The sequence below is a fragment of the Malania oleifera genome, chromosome 8 (assembly GCF_029873635.1).
Source record: "Malania oleifera isolate guangnan ecotype guangnan chromosome 8, ASM2987363v1, whole genome shotgun sequence".
Classification (NCBI taxonomy): Eukaryota; Viridiplantae; Streptophyta; class Magnoliopsida; order Santalales; family Ximeniaceae; genus Malania; species Malania oleifera.
Window position 1 is genome coordinate 11,615,410 of NC_080424.1, and position 22,886 is coordinate 11,638,295.

Genomic DNA, 22,886 nt, shown 5'->3' on the forward strand with positions numbered 1-22,886 from the left:
ACACCTATCATAGTGTTAGGCCTTCCAAATTTCACAATACACTTAATATGGCATCCGAGCATGGTCCTGAGACCTAATACTTGAGTTTGGCCTTTAGGGGTGCGCAATAGATCACTTTGTATTTTCTCACTACATTGTTCTAGGAGAATTTTGCTCGTTGTGTATGCAGATGAAATTATCACTACTATTGAAGATCATCAACATATCTAGAGCCCGAGTACTTCTTAGGTATAAAAGTATCCATAGGGGAAGCCCGGTGCACAAAGCTCCTGCGTATGCAGGGTCTAAGGTAGGGGGCGGACCGCAATGGGTCTATAGTATCCATACGGATGCAAAATGGGCTGGGTGACCTTCAAAATATCCATTACCAGGTACTATGTTTTGTTGGTGGTAACTTGGTTTCCTAGAAGAGTAAGAAACAAACTATAGTGGCCCTATCGATTACTGAGTCAGCATATCAGGCCATGGCCCACACTGCACGTCGCATATTGGCTAAAGAACATGTTGGAAGAAATTGGTTTCCACATTCTCAGTCATGGAGTCGATCTATGATGATTTGCTATTTCATATTATTACAACCTAGTCTTCTATAAGCAAATGAAACACAAAATTGATTGTCACTTTGTTCGGAGAAACTTGTGTAGAAGCTCATTAGAAACACCCTTTTGAAGTGTGATTCCAACTTTCCAATATATCGTTAGGAACATCCATGCTCCAACTTGAGGGGGAGTGTTACTCTTTAGTTATTTAGCATTATTGTTGTTTTATTGACATGTTGGTAAACGTGAGTTAATGCATTAGTTAGAGAGGACATTAAGGCCATTATTTTTTGTACTTGGCATATATTATATTATAAATAGAGGGCATAGATATCATTGTGATTAGCATTCTAATTTACACAATACTCTTAAGACTTTCAAACAGCATTTGGTTGTCTACCATAAAAGCTCCAAAAAACTCAAATAAGATCAATAATCCCAAAACAAAAATAAGCAATAGTGTGTGATTGAATAGTTTTAACCCAAAAGGGAGAAAGATATGAGTGTCATTGTCATACAGAATAAGATACCTTGAGAATATAAAAGACTTTCCATTAAGCAAATAGGGGTGTTCTTGTCACAAAGAATTGAGGAGTAAATACCTTGAGGATTAAAAATAGTTCTGGTAATGCAAAAGTTCAAATTATCATCTAGCTTGAAAATGAGAAGCCTAACCGATCATTTGTCAACTTCAAGCCTTGGCAAGAAGAATTTTGGATTTCTGAAGTGCTACTAATTATTCATCTAGTTAAAAATACAAAAGGTACATGAATTATAATGCTTTGATATGATATTATATATAACATGCAAAGGGGACAAAAAAACTTCACTGTTATCAATTGTCATTTTCTAGGTAAGATTAAACAAAAAAAGTAGTTTCCAATCCTAAACTAACATTAACCTTCAAATAACAGATGCAAAACAATTCACCTCAAAATTGCTACTTCTTGAGCAAACTCATCCTCGAGACCTTCATTTAAATGCTCTGCCCTAAGAACCTTAACAGCAACATCCTGACCATCGTAAACTCCACGATACCTTTGCATAAAAACCAAAAAAGAGTCAAATAAAAGGGGGAAAATAAAAACTTATATGTGTGCGTGCATGTCCCAAGGTCTCAAGTTTCAATTTTGACTAAAATTTTAAGCCTACAAAATAATGGAAATTGTGATGTCATTGTCAGGCTACAAAGTAATGGAAATTGCTAATCTGCAATATATATATATATATAAGTAGAAACTTTTGGAGCTTTCTCCACATGTCCATGTGTGATATTTGGACATTTTCTTTTTATTATTTTTTAGTTTTTTTATTTATCAATCCCTTCTTGCACAGAGACTTTTCATCTCTCCAACGTTTTGTTTCCTTTTTATTTTGTGTAGGCTTGGTCTCTTCCCAAGATTGAGCCTTTCCATCTTCCAACAAAGACTACGACTTTCCCTTCTCCATATAGCCAGTCATTCCTTTATAAATCAACTTCAAATTTTCATCAGTAGCAAGAAAATGGAAACAAACCCTAGTAGGAAAATGTAAACAAAGCCGACAGAAGCGCCCAATCTAGAATACATTGTTTATGTTTACTCATGAACTCTTTTTTTTCCTTTTTTTTCATACCTAAACTGTTCCTAGTTTCCTTCTCCCAACCCCCGCCACAATGCAGGAGAGAACAACTCTTTTTTAAGGATGACTCTTCTCATTGAGCAATCAGGTTTTGGTAATTATTTATCTTATTTTTTATTAACAATTAAGATTTTACTTACAATTTGTGACTCTTATCTGTGTCATTTTTATTTTTTTTATTTTTGTTTCATAAATTTTGTATTTAGAGATTAAATGAACTAATTTTTTAAGTGGGTTGTTAACCTTTTTTTCCGCAATGCATGTCACCAATTCATTTGGTGATGCCAAATTACTAAGGTCATTGTATCAACTTTCTAAAATTGATTTGTTCACCTTGAAAACAATTTATATGCAATTGTAAATTTAATTTAATATTTATGTGTTTTTCCTTTCATTTTCCCATGCTTTTTCTTTTCTTTTTCTTTTTTTTTTTTGGCTTTCTTGCTGTTATTTTAGTTTACATAATTTGGTGGTGTCATGCATTTGTGATTATCTTTTAAAATTAAAATACACTTGCTATGAATTACATTGTGAATTATATTTTTACTAAATGTGTGTACTTAGAATAATATACAATGTTGTGCATCGCACAGGGTAGAATGTAGTAAACATAATAATGGAAGATTCAGAACTAAAATATTATAAATAAAGTACATCAAGACATGTATATGGTGGTGTATAAAGAGCAATATTTTAATTTAATATTTATGTGTTTTTCCTTTCATTTTCCCATGTTTTTTTCTTTTTTTTTTTGTTTTGGCTTTCTTGCTGTTATTTTAGTTTACATAATTTGGTGGTGTTATGCATTTGTGATTATATTTTCAAGTTACAATACACTTGCTATGTGTTACATTGTGAATTATACTTCTACTAAACGTGTGTACACAGAAATAATATACAATGTCGTCACACAGGGTAGTACCTAGTAAACATAATAATGGAAGTTTTAGAACTAAAATATTATAAATAAAGTACATCAGGACATGTATATACACCAAGGAGCAATATTGTAATATAATAATCATATTGAACATATTAAATGAAATTCATAACTTAGTATAATATTTTTCTATTCTACAAATACAGATAATTTGGACATAAATAGTCAAATAAAATGTTGTAGATAATATCTATGTTTAATTTTTCATAGAATTACGAAAGTCTAAAAGCTAAAATTTGTATCCTTCTCGTAATAATCTTTAGTTTCTATTAAAAAATAAAAAATTAATAAAATAAATTTTTTCAATTTGGGTTTTGCGCCTCAATTTTTAATTTAAAGGAAATTTTATTACAGCAAAATTTTGACAAACTTCACTAAATTTCAATATCCTGGAAATTTCGACAGAAATTTTGGGCCACTTGGTGCACAAAACTCCCATGTATGCATTGTTAGGAGAAAGGGTGGAATACAATGGGTCTATAGTACATAGCCTTACCTTGCAGTTTTTTACTAGAGGTTGTTTTCCATGCCTTAAACCCATGATCTCATAGCAATAACTCTACCATTACAACAAAGCTCCTCGACGGAAATTTTGTAAGATGAAAATTGACTATCATTTCGATTTCGGCTGTGGTGGAAAGCAGAATTTTGAAAGAAATTTTGGCAATTTCATAGAAATTTAAGATAACTACATATATATATATACCATGGTTTTAAATAGCAGCTGCGATTGCTATAGTTTTTTTGGGTTCCCTACACCATTTCACAGCACTAAAACAGTGGAAAGAAAATTCACATTCATAATGATTGTTACATAACGGCCGCCACCTTTTTTGTCTGCTTTTCTTATCATTTTTTTTCCTTTCATAAGTCATTCTCAATGAGCTATATGAAGAGAAGGGGGAGAAGATTATAATGAGGATGATAATGATACAAAATTTAGTTATTTTTATTAATATTTACAAGAGATGCATTAATTAACAACTATTTGTTAAAAAATATATTTTTTTTTATAATATTTTTAGAATTTTGGTATCTCATTACTATATTTTTCAAATTCAACCTTCCCTTTTTTTTCCCAATTTCTATCATGTTCAAGTTGTTAGTGCTTTATTTATTTAATGGTAAATGTTATGATTATATATTATAATTTTAAAGCTTAGGTAATATTTATACAACAAAACTTGTTGGTCTAAGACTCTAAAGTTATTATATTTTTATTACTTTAACAAATAAAATAATAGAACTTGGCCAATTTATTTGTATGTCTTATGTGCCTAATAAATTTATGAAGTGTATAACATATTTTGTTTTATTAATGAATTTATCACATATGATTAATGAAAATGAGAAACATATATATACATACATACATACATACATATATATATATATATATATATATATATAAATGTTTTCTATCAATAGCATATTAAAACTAACGTAAAATTTATAGTCATTACTAAGCAACATCAATAAGTTGAACTAAAGGGTCCAAATGAACTAGTACTCTTTTCAAGAAGGGTTAAGAGCTCAAAACATGCAAAGAAACCAATATCCATAAGATTGTGTGTGCTTGAAAAAAATTCACCCCTGCTACATCCGCTTCCTGTTATGCTAACTACTCCCACTTCCTACTACACCCATTACAGTTACGCTATGCTACATATTAATGCTATTTAAAACCATGAGAAACACACAAACTGCTGTCCAAAATACAATTCCCAACTTACAAGTCTCCACAAGATCCAGATGCAATTCTTTCTCCAATCTTCAACAATCTTCTATCTATTTCCCAATCTCCAGATTTTACTTGTGGGGCCAATGCTTTTTCCACGACTGAATGAAAATGCAAAGAACCAGACCAGGACCCCTAGACAGATTAATCATATTTTTATTAGTCATCATTCTTTACTTAAGCATGGTATAACTGACACCACTATAAGCTTAAAATGGTTAATAAAGACATTTAACTGAAAGGTACCAACCAAGGAATGGAATGAAAAGAATGCATCAAAATGATGAATGTGCCAGGCACACTCTTTAAGTATGAAAGAGAGTGTAAGATCAACTCAGATGGGAGGAGTGCATATTTTAAAGAGGTATATTGAAAAAACGTTCTAACAAACTGGACACAACAGCTCAATCAAACAGCTTATCGCACAAAAAAACAAAATTAATCCACCCAAAACAGAGCACAGCACATGCATAAAAAATCATATATACCATAGCTTCACAGTGGTTGTAAAAAAGTAAGCAAGAATCTAGAATGCTCATAAAAAGAAAACAGAGCACGGTACATGCATAAAAAGATCATATATATCATAGCTTAGCAGTGATTGTAGAAAATGATTGAACCAAAGATCAGTAAGCAAGAATCAAGAATGCCAATATTTGAAATGAAGACATTTGCAGAAGTTTAGAAGCATAAAACATAAATGGGTAATCAGAGAAGATAAAACACCCTCTCTATGAATGAAAACACGGCTCTGAGGAAAGTTAGGGTTTTATGCAACAAGTGCGTGTGTGAGAGAGGTTCGAGAGTGTGCATATGCATGTGTGAACACGCAATAGAGAGAGAGAGAGAGAGAGCGAGCTAAGAGAAAACTGTGGAAGAAAGCAACAAGATGGAAGTATCCTCTTCCCACAGTACAATTATGCATAGAACTGGAATAACTAGTCCAAAGAAAGGTACAAGTTCATTTTGAAGGTCAAGGAAAACATATATACAGTTCCAAAAGATGTGAATGAGAAGAAGTTAAAAAAGACTAAAGGAAAAAAAAATAAACAAGATGACAAGACTTCTCCATGATAAGATTATACAGTTGCTCAACTAGTCCAAGGGAAGTACAGGTTCATTTAAAGAACAAGCAAATGAATCCTACACATAATTTCAAAAGCTTAGCTTTTTTATTCTGTCTCGTTTTAGTGGGTAAATGGTAAATACACAGTTACACACACACACAGCCCTTAACCCTAACATACACATACAACTTCCCCTAAGGGAGATAGAAGCTTGGCCTCCATGGTGAAAGGAACAATAGATAAGCCACTATGTGGCAAGCTCATGCCTGACAAATTTATGTATCATTAACTAAAATACATGCTCAGCACCTGCCCAAGGGTGGAAAATCAATTATCAACCTTGGAGAGTGGCTACGCAATATGTATATCAATTATGAACTACTTCAATTTCCAAAATATACCACTCAAACGAAGCAACACATTGTTGGAAACAGGAACATGTCATTATCCATTTATTGACTAAAACCAAGATTCTCTCTCTTATCCTTCCTTGTGCAGCTCAATCATTTCTCTAATCCCTAGTGACATGACAATCGCAATGAAATCCATAATTTTGGTGCATTTGTGATCCCTTTCCTTCATGCAAAGAGCAGCAAGTTAGGGATTGATATGTCAATCAAATAGCACTGGAACTAATAAAATATTAATTCCTTCCACGAGATCTCCAAAAAAAAAAAAAAAACTACTAGTACTACGAATCTAGGTCCATCAGCATGATACAAGAGCGATAAAAGGATAACCTACAACATAGGAGCATTTGTGTGCGAATTTTATCAAGGAAAAATGAGTTCTGAACCTTCTGATGATCACACAAATCTAAAAAAATTGTACTGGTCACCTGAGGTTTTTTCCTTTCTTCTTTGGTTTGGGTAAGAGATGGGGCTGTGGGGGAGACGTGACGCAGCTCTTCAATAACCCTTTTTTCAATTACAGAATGCAGCATTGCATGTTATATTCAAACAATTTCCCATGGAAGACATGAACTTATCCCAAAACGCTTGCAAGAAATAATTGCAATAAATGTGAATATTGCATTCGCAGTAAAACTTAACTGTTCAAGAAAGATGCATAATGATGGAAAATATAGTGATTTAAAACAAGGAAATAATTCCCAGGAAAGCTGATATGAACATTTGGTGCCTGCTTAGTTGTGGAGAACAGTTTTCATTTTCCATTTCTAGATTTTCAAATAATAAATAAAAGCCACCTCGTTTTCCAATTTTCCAAGACTTACATACAAAATCTAGAAAACAATAAAAAAAAATGTTTTCTAACTTTCTTATACAAATTTGGAAAACTGGAAAACAAACAGTCATTTTTGCAATTATTAAGAAAACTAGAAATGGAAAATAGAACTGTTTTCCTTAAGTGAACAGGGACTGAACTTCTCTGGAACAGCAATTGACACTTGCTTTTCTGTAGTTACACACTTCAACATATACCAAAAGAAAATTCTTGGTAAAAGGCTTTATGATCTCCAAGAAAAATGCATACCAAAATCCATTGGTTACAAGAACTATGCTGCCATTATTTTCCCAAAACCTCTTATATCCAAAGTTGTAAACAGAGCCTGTAACCATACCATGGGAACACACTGAAAATTATACCTCACTTCTAGCAATTGCTTTTTCCATTTCTTCATACAAGCCATCTGTATCCTGACCACAACATTGCAAAGTCAGCAACATTTGGACTCAGCACAGATCCCTGTCATAAAAAATATAATCACAATGCTCCTTAATAAATTAAAGGCCACTGTCCTAACATGAAATATAAACTTTTCAATATAGAAATACATACTTTTCTCGTTGACTACTTTAATGAGCGGTGATATAAAGCAAATTTCTGAACAAATGCATATTGATATAGGTGACAGCAAGCAACAAGCTTATCTATTGTCCATGATTGCATAAATTGGCGGAAAAGGATTCATATAGCCGACCCCACTTAGTGGGACTAATGCTTGGTTTTGTTGTTGTTGCTTAAGCAACAAGCTTATCTATTATAAAATTAATTTTGTAAGATGCAATCACAAAATAAGAATACCAGCAAGAAAGAATGCACAAAAACAAAAACTTAGGTATCATTGAGACATTCAACTTGTGATTCATCCCACAGTAGAAAATTGAGTGGAGGATGAGTGGCTTACATGCATGGACACGAGACCAAATGGCTTAAGCTTTTGGGTCAAATAGGTGCTCACCCATGTGTATCAAACCTGCTCATGAGGACTCCCTCAATGCTAACAAGTATAAAAGAGCAGCAATAACAACGGGTAAAGTACCTTTCAAGATGAGCGGCATACAGATCCCCCCACCCCCAAAAATAATAATAATAATAATAATAATAATGTTCTTTTTTTTTGTCAAATGTGTTCTCTTTTCCTGGTTGGAACTTCAAGCAACAGTAGAATACATGAACACTCAGAAACAAGGTAAAACCAATAGAAAATATAAATACACTAGCTTCAATAAAATTAGGGCAAAAGACACCAACCTCCCCTCAGGTTAGCAAAAGACCCAAACCTCCCCCAAATTTTCAAAAATTTGATGCACCACTCCTAAGATTTGGCACAGGGAAAAGGTAGGAAGGGCACATAAGTATCCTAAAAATCAAATATCACAATAGGCCCATATATCTTTGTCAAACCTCAACGGAGGTATGTGAAATTTTTCAAAGCATAAGGGAGGCCCATGTCTTTTTGTCAAACCTCATGGGAGATCACTGTTCTTGATGGATAAGTAGTAGGAATGCAAACAGTGCAGATGTAGGCAGAATCGCAAGTAATCTACAGCCAACCCGATTAATAACACATTTTATCCAATCTATCTAACAATCCAACAGCTCATCACAAATAATCAACTTCAGATGCATCAACTATTGGGCATCCACTCTCAAATCCCATACTTTTTAACAATATTGAAATGATAACATAAATAAAATTTTAGTTAATGATTTTATATATTATTATAATGGGGCATAATGTCAAACATTTTATATAATATATACTATTTCATGCTGCATAAGTTACAATGTATATTATGCACTACTTCATGCTACCATACACTATAATATATTTTAAAGCATATGCATTATCTTGTATGTGATATTACAATCAGTTAGCAACAGTATCATTAGAACCCATTGCAAAATTAGCTGTTTTATATATTTTTAACAGATAAAACTGGAAAAAAAAAAAAATGTTACTGATAATGTTATACTCCATAACATACCATCATCCATCGGATCAGCGTGTTATTATATCCCAAAAAACTACACTATATCAAAAATATGATTTTTTTTAGTTAATTGATAAATCAGACTCAGATAAAAATAATACATCAGCGAGCATAGTAATGAATAAACAGTTGCAAATTCATGCACCAAAGCAAGAGCTTATTGTTAGATACTAGTAAAGCTATCACAGAAAGACAATGCTGAAGCCCACAAAAAAATAATTGAACCCAAGAAAAAATTTTAACAAAGAATTATATATATGTTAAAGTAAATTCTTATGTGAAGTGAAATTTAAGGAGAAGACCATAACAATAACAAAAAAAAAAATACCTCAATCGGCCATCCATCCACCACAAATACGTCCAATGAGTAGCCATCAATTGTCGAAAACACATGTGCTTCACGGATGTTAAGGCCTATGTCAGAAAGCAGAGCAGAAAGCTAGAGGAAAAAGGTGCTCTGTTAGTGATTAATACATAGTCCTGATATAGAACCATAAATTTAGTTAGGTACACCAAATGGATGCAGGTGAAAAAATATCCAGAGTTTCTTAACATAAACAACTCAAGGAAACCTAGCAAGAGGTTTTCACATAATAGCTTGTATAGAAGCTAGGAAATGGTTTTCCTCAAGGAAAACCACATTAGCTTTCTATTAACAACCTCAAGCAACACAAGCGGATATGGGCATAGCCACACGATAAAGCTTTCTATAACACAACTGTTAGCCTTTATCCAAAACCTAGAAGAAGTCCTTCAATTTCACATATTTCCTTGCACAGAGGCTATGACATGACATTCCTTTCCAGTGAAGAGTTTTAATGCCATTACTAAAGTCACAAGTTCCATACAAACTCAAAGGAAAACAAGACAGCAGGAAACATTGAAAGCTACAGAAATCAAAAACTATGATCAAACATCAGCTACTGGAAAGTGATATTACTTTATGAAAGTTGTAGACACCATGACAATGCAATGAAAAAATAAATTGGAACTTTGAAATGAAATGAAAGTTGAAGACACCGTGGTAATGAAATGAAAAAACTTAAAAAAAAGGTTCAAATTGATCTTTTTGAATTACCTGACTGAGGAGCTTGGGTTTGTCAATAGTAGAAAAAATTATTTCATGAATTGGAACGGATGAAACCTCTTTCCTGCATCAAAAAATATTGTAGAAAATCATAAGCTCTGTAATGACCATTATGAAGAATTTGAACGCGCCCTTGAATAAATAATAGAAAAACGTAAGCTCTGTCCGCCATCAATGCCCACAAAGGATGCTTTCTTTGCAGAGAGGCAACTCTTGGAAGGACTCTTAATGTAGACAACCTGCAGAAAAGAGGGCTGCCTCTTGTCAACAGGTGCTTCTTATGTATGGAAAATGCTGACAACTGAACATATCTCTTGCACTGTTCTTGGACCAGAAATCTTTGGAATGTGGCCATATCTCTTATCAGCCAGCAGTGGCTTACAGCCATAACAGTGTAGGGAGAGTTATGGGGTTTAAAAGGCATTCGCTCGAGGAAGGAAAGCCTCGACTCTTATTCCCCTTTGCCGTATTTTGGATTAGGTGGAGGAAAGAAGTAGAAGAGCTTTCAAAGGATCAGCTACGCCCTTACATGTTATCAAAGACTGATGGATTATTACTGTAACTAGTTGACAAAGTGGCTTGTTTTTGATACACACACATACTATTCTCGACTTTTTGACACCCTACAGTGTAGATTATTTGTCTTTTGACTGTTTGTACATGGGTGGCACCCCCTTGTTACCTTTTAATGAATTTCACTTTGCTGATTGAAAAAAAAAAACCTGGATGATTGTTGAATGCTACATATACATGGAAAGGAATGAAAGTTTAGCATTTTCTTTTAAAAGAATAATAAGAAGACCAAGAAGAAGAATACAAGAGGAAGGAAATGAATAACAAAAAGGAGGATAAAGCATTCTCTGACAGTAAAGGAAAATACAAATGAAATGAGAAAAAACAAATGGAAATTGATATAGAATAGCCTTTCTCTCAGCAGACAATATGTTCTGAATCCTCCTTTAATAGCTCCCAGCACAGAACTCCACAAAGAAGCCACAACAACAATCTTATCCCACAATAATAACAAAGGTAGGTACCAATCTCGAAAAATTCTTGTATTATACATTAAGACAATAGGAAAATATCATCGTAGACACCACTCAAAATTGATTTATTATCGATTTATAAAAAATATTATATTCCTGCGTGCACACACGCATATGTACAAAAATAAGTTAAATAAAATTTAATCCACAACATAACGTGGATGTTTTCATTAATTTCTATGCACATGCATCTCTGACTCTACTTCCCACTAAAATACATCACTAAAATCTCATTACACCAACTACCTAAACTCCAGACCACAAACAGCCATAAGCTCTGCACATCCACTTTTCTAGAGCCAAACCCAACTTAAGTGACCCCTAAAGCTTAAGCAAGAGTTGCCAAATATTTGCCCAATACATTTGGTTTATCTGCAAAATGACTCTTAATCAGAACCTTTTCATCAACTTCAAATTCAACTTCTGAAACAAAAGGCAATAGTGAACCTCCATAACCTCCATAATAATTGCTTCATTTTGAAACAATGGATTTAAGGAAATATGAAAAAATAAATTACCAAGACTAAAGTATCCTAAGCTTTCATTATACTGTATCACCTCAATAAAGATTTTGGAAATCCAGAGTACGAAAACATAACTGCAAGGCAAAGCAACATTCCTACATACAGTGATACAGGACCAATATCCAACAACTTTAATTCTCAATTACAATCCCTCAAAACTAATATATATGGGCCTTCATAGACTTATGCCTGAAATATGAGGAAACTAAATTAAGAAAGCTAATTAAGCAAAAATATCAATTTCCTAAATAATTTAGAATCTTGCTTCCTAAGCAATAGTATCCTAGAATCTTGAAGATATGACCACAATAAAATTACCATAAATAAAACAAACGAAAATACAATAAATATTAGGAAATTAAAATAAATCTTGGTAGCAAACTGCATCATTTCCCCACTATTAGAAAGAATTCAACCTCAAATTTTAAAAATGCAAAAGATGAAGAACAAAGACCACAAATAAGCTTGAAGGAGACCACAGCTATTTTTCTTCCTCAACTAACTCTACATGTTGTGGTTTGAGCCCCAAATGCAATGGTTCTACAATTTCAGTAGCAACTTCCTCAACTACCTCTTCTCACTGGCTGACCTCTTCTTGAATGAACCAAAAGGAAGGCTTCTCTTCTAATTAACAATGCTTCAGCACACAGAACGATACAAGGGTGCGAAGCATAGAATCAATCTTGTTAATCCTAGAATAAACTTTTCCAAAGCCGATTCAAGCATCACGTTGTTTTTTTAGTAGTGTTATTATGGCCTGTTTGATCTAAGTATTGACCAATTCGATTCAGTCCAGTCTGAATGAACAGGTTTAGTCTGACTAGGTGAACCAGTGCAATCTAATATTTAAAGTTTGTTTCTTCTTTGAGGTAAAGCATTGTGTCTCCCTTGTCTTTGTCAAGAATGAAGGGAAGGCTGTGCGAGTGGTGGCTAGGATTCGCTCCTCAGCTGTTCTAAGTAGCTGGTAGCGAGAGGGGCTGCCAATGATGATGGCATGAATGCAGCAACAAGGCTCCAAATGGAGACCCGCTAAGGATGGTTGAGGCTCTCCTGATGACAAACTGAGGAACGATTGTTGTAAGTTAGGATGAAGGACAGCGACAGGCAGTCATTCGATTCCAACAGTTAAATTCCAATGAAGCTGCCAAAGAAGATGATGGAAACTTGCGACGATGGAGGCTTGCTTTCGTCCATGTTGGGAGCACTAAGAATGAAGTCATTGTAATTCTAGAGGTTGCAGGCGGGTGTTAGGTCTCTATATGGTCAGAGAGATTCAAATTTCAGCTGCAAATAGAAAAGGGTAGAAGGGAAGATTTAGAGTCGGTTATGAGGATGTTGGCGGAGATAGGGCTCACACAAGGCGATTTAAGACAAAATCATTAACCCAACAAGTTTGAGTTAAAACTCGTAAACAACCCTGTCAAAAGCTGACAGGTAACACTGACAGATGGATAGGATAATCTGCTCTAATACCACTTGATGCAGAACCAACACCCAACAACTTTAATTCTCAATTCCAGTCCCCCGAAATCTAACATCTACATGACCTTTCCTGTATCAAACACACGCCCTTGCACACACCATGCCAAGAAGAAAGAGGAGAAGAAGTAACCAGTTGCCGTCATCTCTCTCTCTCTCTCTCTCTCTCCCTCTCTCTCTACTCTGCATATCCAACTATTTGGAAATGTGACAAATCCAACCTCTATCTTAGACACATAACCACATCCAACACCCATACCCTTGTCCATATAATATATAGAATCTAAGAACAAGCAATAACTATGCTCCCACTTGAGCAGGATAATTCAGACCTGAAATGTGCATGCTGCAACTATCTCGTTTTTGCTCTTCTAGGAGGTACACCATGTTTGCATGCGTGCGTGCATGTGTTTGTGTGTGTGTGTGTGTGTGTGTGTGTGTGTGTGTGTGAGAGAGAGAGAGAGAAAGAGCAGCAGCAGCAGGTGAAGATCCCAATGCCTAAGAATGCCATCAAAAAAAGGGACAGTTGGTTACTGTCTTAGCCACCCATTATCAATGTTGTTTCACACACACACACACATACATATATATATATATATATATATATATCAAAAACCCATTTAATATTATTTTCAAATATCATTAATTATTGGGTCCACTTCATAGCAGTAGTGATTGGAGAGAAAATTTATAATTCTGAAAACAATATGAAATTGAAGTAGATTAGCAGAGTAATGGAAATTGTTGAAATATCACACTTCCAAAGCAAAGGAGAAAAATATCTCCACCCATTCCTATTTAAAGTGCAAGCAAAATACTCCTCAGTCATAGCTATGACATTAGAAACGTAGTGCCTTCTGTCCCTTGAAAAATACCACTCATAGAGAGGGAAAAAAATACTGATAAGTGTTTGTTGAGAGTACCTTCTAGAAAAGTTCTCCATAATATATCTTCTCTCCGCTTCCTTTGAATTCTTTTTAACATCCAAATTTAGGTCCTCAAGCTTAGAGCAAGGTTCAAAGTCAATCTCACATTCCCTGCTTCTACTTAAAGAAGTATGCCATAAATAACCAAGAAAAAGGCGATGCATCCTCTGACGGAAAATTTAGAAAACAATGTATGTTTGAAAGGAAACGAAGAAATTCTAGGAAACACCCTGCACAACTATGTCTGTTCATATAATTTGTACCTGTTATGCAATGGAGAAATTCCATTATCTGCATTACAGCATGGCTTTGAGGTAGAAAGTGTGCTTATAGATTGTTGGCCATCATTACTATCTGCTGCAGTCCAAATATTCTAACCAAAGTACACAAAAGGGAATAAATAAACAATATGCAAAAGATATAACAAGAAATATGTTATGAGATATATCACTTAAACCTAATATTTGAAAAGAATCCAAGCCATTATTGTGGTGGGAAAAAGAAAGAAAAAAAAAAAAGCCATGCATCATAGTCAAGGATGAATGGTTGATGCATACAACAAGAACAAGGGTACCACACCCAACAAAAAATAAAATAGAATAAAATAAAATAAAATAAAAAAGAAGAAAAAAAGAACAAGGATACCATTCAAAAACTAAATAAGAAGCTGACTAAATCGTGCAAGGGTAAAAGATGAAGTTTCTTAGAACATAATCATTTTTTAGAAAGATAGCATGCATATCATTCTTAGTTTAGTCTAAAGAAGTTTACAAGAAGTTAGTTCAATCAATCAGAGAAGATTAGAGCCTTTAGTCCTTCAAGATTACTTCAAGATTTGATTTAAAAAAATTCTGAGGTTAGGCAAACTTGGGTTTAGGTGATGGAAACCCAAGTATTTATACCTTATTGTAGATTTGGTCAAGTAACTATATGAATAGGAAAGAGATCGGATGGATAAAGAGTTGGCTTACTCATCAAAATCCAAGCTTCCAAGCTTTGATGTGCAAGGCAAACAAGGTAGAATAAACGAGCTATGGATAAAAGAAAGATTTAGAAACAAATTAATTCTTTATATTTGGACCAAAAGAAAGCCGCCAAGAACACCCTCAGTGAAGCAAAAATGTATCATAATAATAACAATAATAATAATAACAACATCATTTTTAAAATTTAAAATGACAAATGCTTTTTGGAAAATTCAAGCAAAATTCTAAGCTTTGTCTCACTCTAATATAATTCAAATTCGAATATATATATATATATATATATGTATGTATATATATATATGTATGTATATATATATATGTATGTATATATATATTAGATATACGTATATATGCATGTGTTCATTCTCAAAAATAAATTCTTGGAAAGGAAATGAGAATTAGAAAACTAGAAATAAGTAATATAAATACCAAAATGATCATTTACTAATAAATTCAGCAATTCCATGAAATAACAAATTGAAGCATAAATTGCCCTCTAGAACCCAAGATTTGGATTGTGCTCTAGTGCATTTATGAAATTAAAAAGAAACGTGCATTTATGAAGAAATTTTTTTTTTTTTTTAGAAAAAGAAATTCATTAGATAAAGATAGAATTTACAAGCAAGATAGAGGACATCTCCTTAACAAAGTCTGATAATCCTCAGGAAAATCAAAAAGAAAATTGCAAAAACAACCAATGACAAAAATTCAAGACGTCCTTGAAAGAGACTTCCAATCGCGATGAACTTCTAAAACACACATCCCCTTGAAATTTCCATAGTCCATACATCATAAAAAGCCATAAACAGAAACTTTTCCCACACCAAACAGAATCTTGGCCCTCTAGAACCCAAGATTCGGATTGTGCTTTAGTGCATTTATGAAATTAAAAAGAAATGTGATATCTAAATTTTAAATCTGTCAAGTGTCAAGTGACACAAAGGGGGGTGGAAGGAAATGTTTTTTCTATCATTCACCACATAAGGACCAACCAGTGGAGTTTTGCCATCTCATGCCAGCCTTTTAAGCAAGGCTTGCTCGCCTACATCCAAAGCACACTAAAAAAAGGGTCATGGATTGGAGCTTTTCTATCTCACACTATCCTTGGGAGAGAGGATTGTTATTTTACAGCTCAACCTCTTTTCCATGGTTTGGGTAGCATAAGAAAGAAAGAATGCCAGAATCTCCCAAGAGCTAGCTCCCATAATTCCTTAAGGTGGATCAAAAGATTGACATTTCCTCAAATAATCATTTGTTGCACTTTGTACAGGCATATTTTGCAGTTCTCCAAACTTTGGGATCATTTGAAGCCACTTATGAGAAAGTAATTTTCTGAAGAAGTGATGAATTTAATAAGTGCTGATAATAAGTGTTGAACTGAAAAATGCAAAAAGTTATAGGTAGTTGTGTCTAAAAATAAGAGTACAAGAACAGAATAAGTAAGTGGTGCTTGGATTCTCACTTTTATTATAATTGCCCTATCTTTATTATCGAATGAATAATATTATTATTTTTCAATATATAATAAATATTTATAACACATAACATAATATATAATTATTAACTTATGCTGATAATCATATTATTAAATACATTAACATTTTTAATTAATATTCAAATATTTATAATTAATAATCTAATTAATATTTATGTTGATTAATATTTTTACGATTTTATATCAAATAAAATAACTGATGATTATAATAAACAATGATATTATTATTAACTCATTTTATAATTTTATTAAATCTTATAAACAATTTTTACAATTCATCCATCATGTCTAATTAATAAATTAATCAAACCACAGAAATACAAAAGCAGTCTGCAAATTTGCAAAGGGTATGGTATGATGACATGGTCAACATAAAGGGATGGCCAAATGGGACTCTTGGCGGTGATTTCTGGTTTCTAGTGGCGTCCGGTGCCACAAGAGATGCAATGAAGAGGTGTGAGAATTGCAGAAATCTAAGGCGTGGGACTCATGAAAATGCAATGAGGAGGAGGAGATCCTACGCATAAGCCCGAGAAAGAGAGGAAGAGAGGGCGAAGAAAAAATCTAGCAACGTGAGGCAATGGTGACAAGAGGCAGCAGAGGCAGCGTGATAAGGAATCACCGAATCAGAGAAGGTTTACTGGTTCTTAAAATTACAAAATATCCACCAAAAGCTGTATAATTACAAAATTGCCAACGCCTCTATACAATACCCACATGTAAGTGTCCTAGATTTCTTCTCCAAATCCACTTATTTTGTTCTGAAAAAAAGTTGTTCAAAGAAGTACTTTTTGCAACTTTTTTGTGGAAGCCAAACACCACTTTTTGTACGAGTGCTTATTTCAAGATAAGTGCTATAAGCATTTTTTAAAGTGCGCCCAAATGGGGTCTAAGTTCTTCTACCAACAAAATCACTTTTTTTACCTTATGCATCACAATGATTACATCCTCCAGCTCCAGCCAGGTGAGATGCTTCAAAAACTTAAGAGAAATAGCCTTGAAATTGTGTCAATTTAATCTGATAAACCTTGTATCACATAACTACATCAGCTTATTGATCTAGGTAATGTATGGAATATTTTGTTTCAAAAACCATAAGCCCATCAGCTTATTGTGCATGGCAATTTATACTTTATGCAAAAATGGGGCTTGCACAAAAGTTTACATTGGAAATTTGAAGAACATGAAGCTTCACATGAAAATTAAATTCAATATGAAGAACAGAACAAAAAGTGTGTAAGCTCCTGTTATCACTTTTGCCCAATGCTATTGATCACAAAAAAAAATATACACAAGCATACATGTATACACATGCATACATGTATACACATGCATATACATGCATGCACGTATGTCTGAATGCACATTCTTTAGAACTTTTGTCTAGAAATGTGAACATGTGCATATGCATGTATATAGAATGCATATAAACTCTCTAAAACTTTCATCTTGAATGTTGAAAATTAAGCAACCTGTGTTGTGCTATACATTTTGCTATATTGTGATGAAGTTGTTTTCTTTGGGTTCAACCGTTCAAGTGCTTTGTTTTCTAGATTAATTCATTGCATAGAACACCAAAAACCAAGATATATAACTTTAAAGGTCAATATTTCAAAATAAACAAATCAAATGAAAGCCTAACCATTTTCTACTCACTCGGATAAAAAAAAAATACCTCCAAAAAACGAATATGATAAACAGGCCGCTTATCCGGTTGCTTTGCTTGAGCAAGAATCTTTTGATGCAACAAAACATCTTCTGCTCTATCCATATTAACATCCAGTCCATAGCTAAAATCCAAAAATGGGAGAAATACAAAGCAATGAGTTTTCGCATAAGGAACTATATCCTTTCCAATTAAAATTATTATGTTGTTGTTGCAGATAAACAATATACTTCATTAAGAAATAAAGAGAGTAGAAATATAATTGTAAGACGAACAATATATTACCCATAACATAAAAGTAACAAAGAACCCAAGACTAGCAATGAAGTAACACCCTCCAATCTCTGAGTATATCAATCAAAGAAACTCCTCTAAAACCACCAAATGAAGAACTCTAAAGAAAAACCAGAATTATAATCCAAACCAAGCCAGGAGAATTTATGAGGCAAATGGCCTTCCCTAACAAATATATTGAATGGATTCTGAAAAGTGTATCTTCAGTATCATGTTCTATTCCAATTAATGGTTCTCCTTTACCATCTTTTCAGCCTCGCAGAGGATTTAGGCAAGGTAACCATCACTGTATCTATCTCGCCTCATGCTGAAACTCTTTCATTCACCATTAATCGGGCAACTAATCATAATCCTATAAAAGGGATCAAAATTCCCAGAAGGCCCCTTTAATCTCACACTTATTTTTTACAGATGATAGTTTTCTCTTTGTAAAGGCTAAGGAAGTAGGAATCAAAAACCTCTCCAAGATCTTAATACTTAGCGCTCCAATTGAGGTCAGACGACACATGATAAATCAGTTATCATTTTTAGCAAAAATACTTCAAGGCCCATTGAAGAATCTCTTAAGCCTCTTAATGGTGCAGGAGAACTAACAATTAATTGGGATTACCAAGGAGGTGAGCAGAGGGTGGGGTAGGAGGTGGGGGTCATAGAGGAAAGAACTCCTAAGGTCCATTATTGGCAATGTCACATTTGCTGTCTTGATCAAGGAAAGAGATTCTCATTAAATCAGTGGTTTCTGCTATCCTACAAATGCATGTCCAGATTTTGTGTCACAAAAATGTTTTTTCATAGCGAAATAAATAGAATTGTAAGGGGCTTTTAGTGGGGAGATAATGAAAAACAAATGAAGATACACTGGGTATGATGGGAAGAGCTTATACAACCTAAGATCAGAGGGAGCTAGGGTATTAATATATGGAAGATTTTTATTTGGCCCATTTTGCTGACCAATCATAGAAATTTATTCAAAACCCTATCTTTCTATGCAAAAGTGGTTAGTTAAGTATTTCAATAATTTCTCTTAACTCTTATTGCAGTGTCACTCCAACTCCTATTGGCTCTAACCTCAAAAGAATAGAGGGTGTTGGAGAAGTTTAGAGGGTGTTGGAGAACGGCTCATGTTGGGTGGCGAAGAATGGAAAATCAACAAATTTTTGGAAAGATCCATGGCTACCTGATTCCGCGTGACTTAAAGCAAACTTGACAAACACATTGATTGTCCTATACACAAAGAAAGTGATCCTCTTGATCCATTGTGTAGGGTTTCAAGGGAGGACTGCCGTAATGATAGGGTTCTTCAATTATTTGTGACTCAATTAAAAAGATTCCCCCCAAGTAGAATCGAAGGAAGTGATGTCCACATGCAGAATTTTCAGAAACAAAGTATTTATTAGGTTAAATAGGGCTAGCAAATTTCCTTACAAGTTTGTTGCAAATGTCATCATGAACAGCCTTTATCTTCCACATCAATTCTATAATGACAATGGAAAAGGATTTGGAAGGCTAGTGTGATCACAAGAAATTAGAGTCCTTATTGGGGGCTATTTATGCAGTAGACAGACTGACAAAAAATAAATAAAGGGAATGGATTACATGTATCCATTTTATGGATTGGAACATGAAACCTTAATGCATCTTTTTATCCCCTGTGAGATTGCAAAGTAGGTTTGGTTCATGAGCCCCCTCATGTTTAGGTTACTTTGGTAGTTCGGTTCACAGAATACTTATTCCTAGGAATATGATGGAATGAGAATGTAACAAATCATTATCACTTAAAGAACTCATTTTTATTTTCTGAAATTTGTAGAGGACTCAAAATGTATGGACATGTTATAGCTCCATTGGCATACAGAACTTGAGCTAAGGGATGCCGGGAAGCTTGTGATGTCCCAACATCCCTGTTGGGACTTTTACGTCTGTAGTTATGAGTTTCCGTGTTGAACGGAATCTCCTTACCATGATAATTATAATGCTAACGCAACAGGAGGGACAAAGTATATCTAAAAAACTTTAGACAGGGATAGTAAGAAAGAATATACCATTCCAAACTTCCACAGCTACTGCGCTACTGCACAGTGGCCAAAATACATTCATATAGCTAACTCCACCCAGTCAGGCACAGACTTGGTGGTGGCTTTTGTTTTTATGTCATTAATCATTATTCAGCATAATTATGCAACTTCATAAAATTTATAAAAAAAAATCAAAGTAATTCGCAGCATCAGGAGAATTTGTAAATAATTTATTTTGCTCAGATATACAGGACAGATTTGCATATACTTCACTTAAAAAATAGAAGGAATAAATTCAAGAGTAACTAAAATATTTGGTGACAATGTTCAGGAACACAAAATCAGTGGTTGTATTCAACATTGAAACGCTGCGATTAATCACTGATATCAACGCCGAATTCATGTGGGCAAACAGTAATTCAGCTACTTTTTTGCATGCTTTATCATTAACGGAATCTTAAAAAATAACACTTACAGCCAAACTAAAGCTGGCACCGAATACCAAAAATAGTACCAAAGCGCATCTTTAGTTTAAATTTGAGCTGATACCTAGGGGGCAATCGACTGAAGTGAGCATCCAACTGCTCGCGAAAGTCGGGATTAGACACGGCTTCTTCATTTCCACTTTCGATCAACCGGTTATACACATCGTTCCTCACATCATAAGCGCTGAAAGTACCGAAACTCCGAGGCGGTGACGAGCTCTCTCCAACGCCTTCGATCAAATCCATACCCCCTCCTACGCTTCCTCACCCTCTGTCTCTCTACTTTGCTTGAACATAAACCGAAAGACTTCCATGGAAAGAGAGGAACAGGCGAGAAAGTGAGAGGCCAAAGAAGGAAAATGGGAACGGAGATCAGAAGACGGTCAGCGACAGGAAAGGATCTTTGACGGTTGGTAGAATCTAAAAAGAAAAGGTAGTGGCTCGAAGGTTTGTGGGAGAACAGCGGGAATTTTGTCCACCATTACTGTAGGCGGCAGAGGTTTCTTCCTCAAATCAGAGAGAGAAACGTTTAGAGAGAGACGTTTAAGAATATCAAGCCGGGACACGGAGAGAGAGAGAGAGAGAGAGGGAGGGATGGCAGGGCCTGAAGTATGGACTGACGAAGTGGACACGTAGACCAGTGGTTTTATTACCACTTATCCTTGTTTAGCGCATCCATGTCTAATTTACTAATGCGATTCTTGTAATTTAAATATATTTACTATTTAATAATTTTTTTTTTTTGAATCTCGGTAAGACTTCAGCCACCAACGAGCCATTCAAACCCAATGATGCGGCACTAAACCATCGGGGTGACGCCCCCCTTAAAAGTGCGTCAGCCAGTAAAGCTGGATACGGTTAACAACTTCGTCTCCTTCAGGTGGGACATTTGCTTATCCGAATCACAGGACACGTGTCAACATCGATTTATACCCGTTGTCGGGCCGATTTTCTGACCGCATCAACTGGGACTCGAACGCATGATCCTCCACTTCCTTACTTGGAGCTTACCATTGCCCCATGTCGGTGAGGGCTTATTTAATAAATTTTAGTTTGCTTGGTAACTATTTTATTTATATTTTAATAGTTAAATATGAAAATATATTATTAGTTCAATAATAAACTCATAAACTACATTTTGTACAAACCTTAGGGCCGCTTTAGTTGTCACGCTCCGAACCCGTGGATGGGTCTCAAGTGTGATTTTAGTAACCTAACATGTCTCTGTATCATTTAAAACATACATGATACTATACTGAATGAGGGTCCGACCCCGGAGGGTACACGTAAACTCTATACACAATCACATACATGTCCATATACATCAAATACGCAGCGGAAATGTTCTTTCTATACATACATCATACCATACTAAAGTCTATACATAACTAGAATATATGTTCCCAAATTACAGTACATACTCTGGGTGTCTACAAAACCCAACAATGACAACCCGGTTACAAAAATCATACTTACACAAGTACTCACGTAGCTAACTGACACTCACGCTTCCGGATGCTAAGATGCTAGTTTCGGCTATCCGAAAGACTTGAAAAATATTTGTATATTCGGGGTGAGACACCTCTCAGTAAAGAAGAAAGTAGGTTATATCAGTGTGTGGTATACCAATATTATTTCAATATAAAATATAACACAATACAGTTCCAGTATTTTCACAATTCAGTTCCAGTACATACGATACCAAACATATGGTCAGTGTCGTCACACTCAAGCACCTGA

The 22,886-nt window shown here is 34.4% G+C and overlaps 1 protein-coding gene across 5 annotated transcripts in view; it reads right to left on the reverse strand.

Annotated features, from left to right (window-relative positions):
- LOC131162434 (serine/threonine-protein kinase STY46-like) overlaps positions 1–21,764 on the reverse strand; it is a 53,250-nt gene extending 31,486 nt beyond the window's left edge. For 2 of the 5 annotated variants that reach the window (XM_058118891.1, XM_058118890.1), the window contains exons 1-9: positions 21,211–21,724; positions 18,362–18,476; positions 14,469–14,578; positions 14,203–14,322; positions 10,222–10,294; positions 9,472–9,582; positions 7,512–7,562; positions 4,833–4,972; positions 1,470–1,577 (exon numbers count right to left, since the gene is read on the reverse strand). In XM_058118891.1, the coding sequence (XP_057974874.1) occupies positions 1,470–1,577; positions 4,833–4,972; positions 7,512–7,562; positions 9,472–9,582; positions 10,222–10,294; positions 14,203–14,322; positions 14,469–14,578; positions 18,362–18,476; positions 21,211–21,392 (1,010 nt within the window). In that variant the 5' untranslated portion in view covers positions 21,393–21,724. Of the gene's footprint in view, positions 1–1,469; positions 1,578–4,832; positions 4,973–7,511; positions 7,563–9,471; positions 9,583–10,221; positions 10,295–14,202; positions 14,323–14,468; positions 14,579–18,361; positions 18,477–21,210 lie in introns of all 5 variants that reach the window. The other 3 variants (XM_058118892.1, XM_058118895.1, XM_058118893.1) reach the window with 3 other exon arrangements.
- Positions 21,765–22,886: the final 1,122 nt, after the last annotated feature.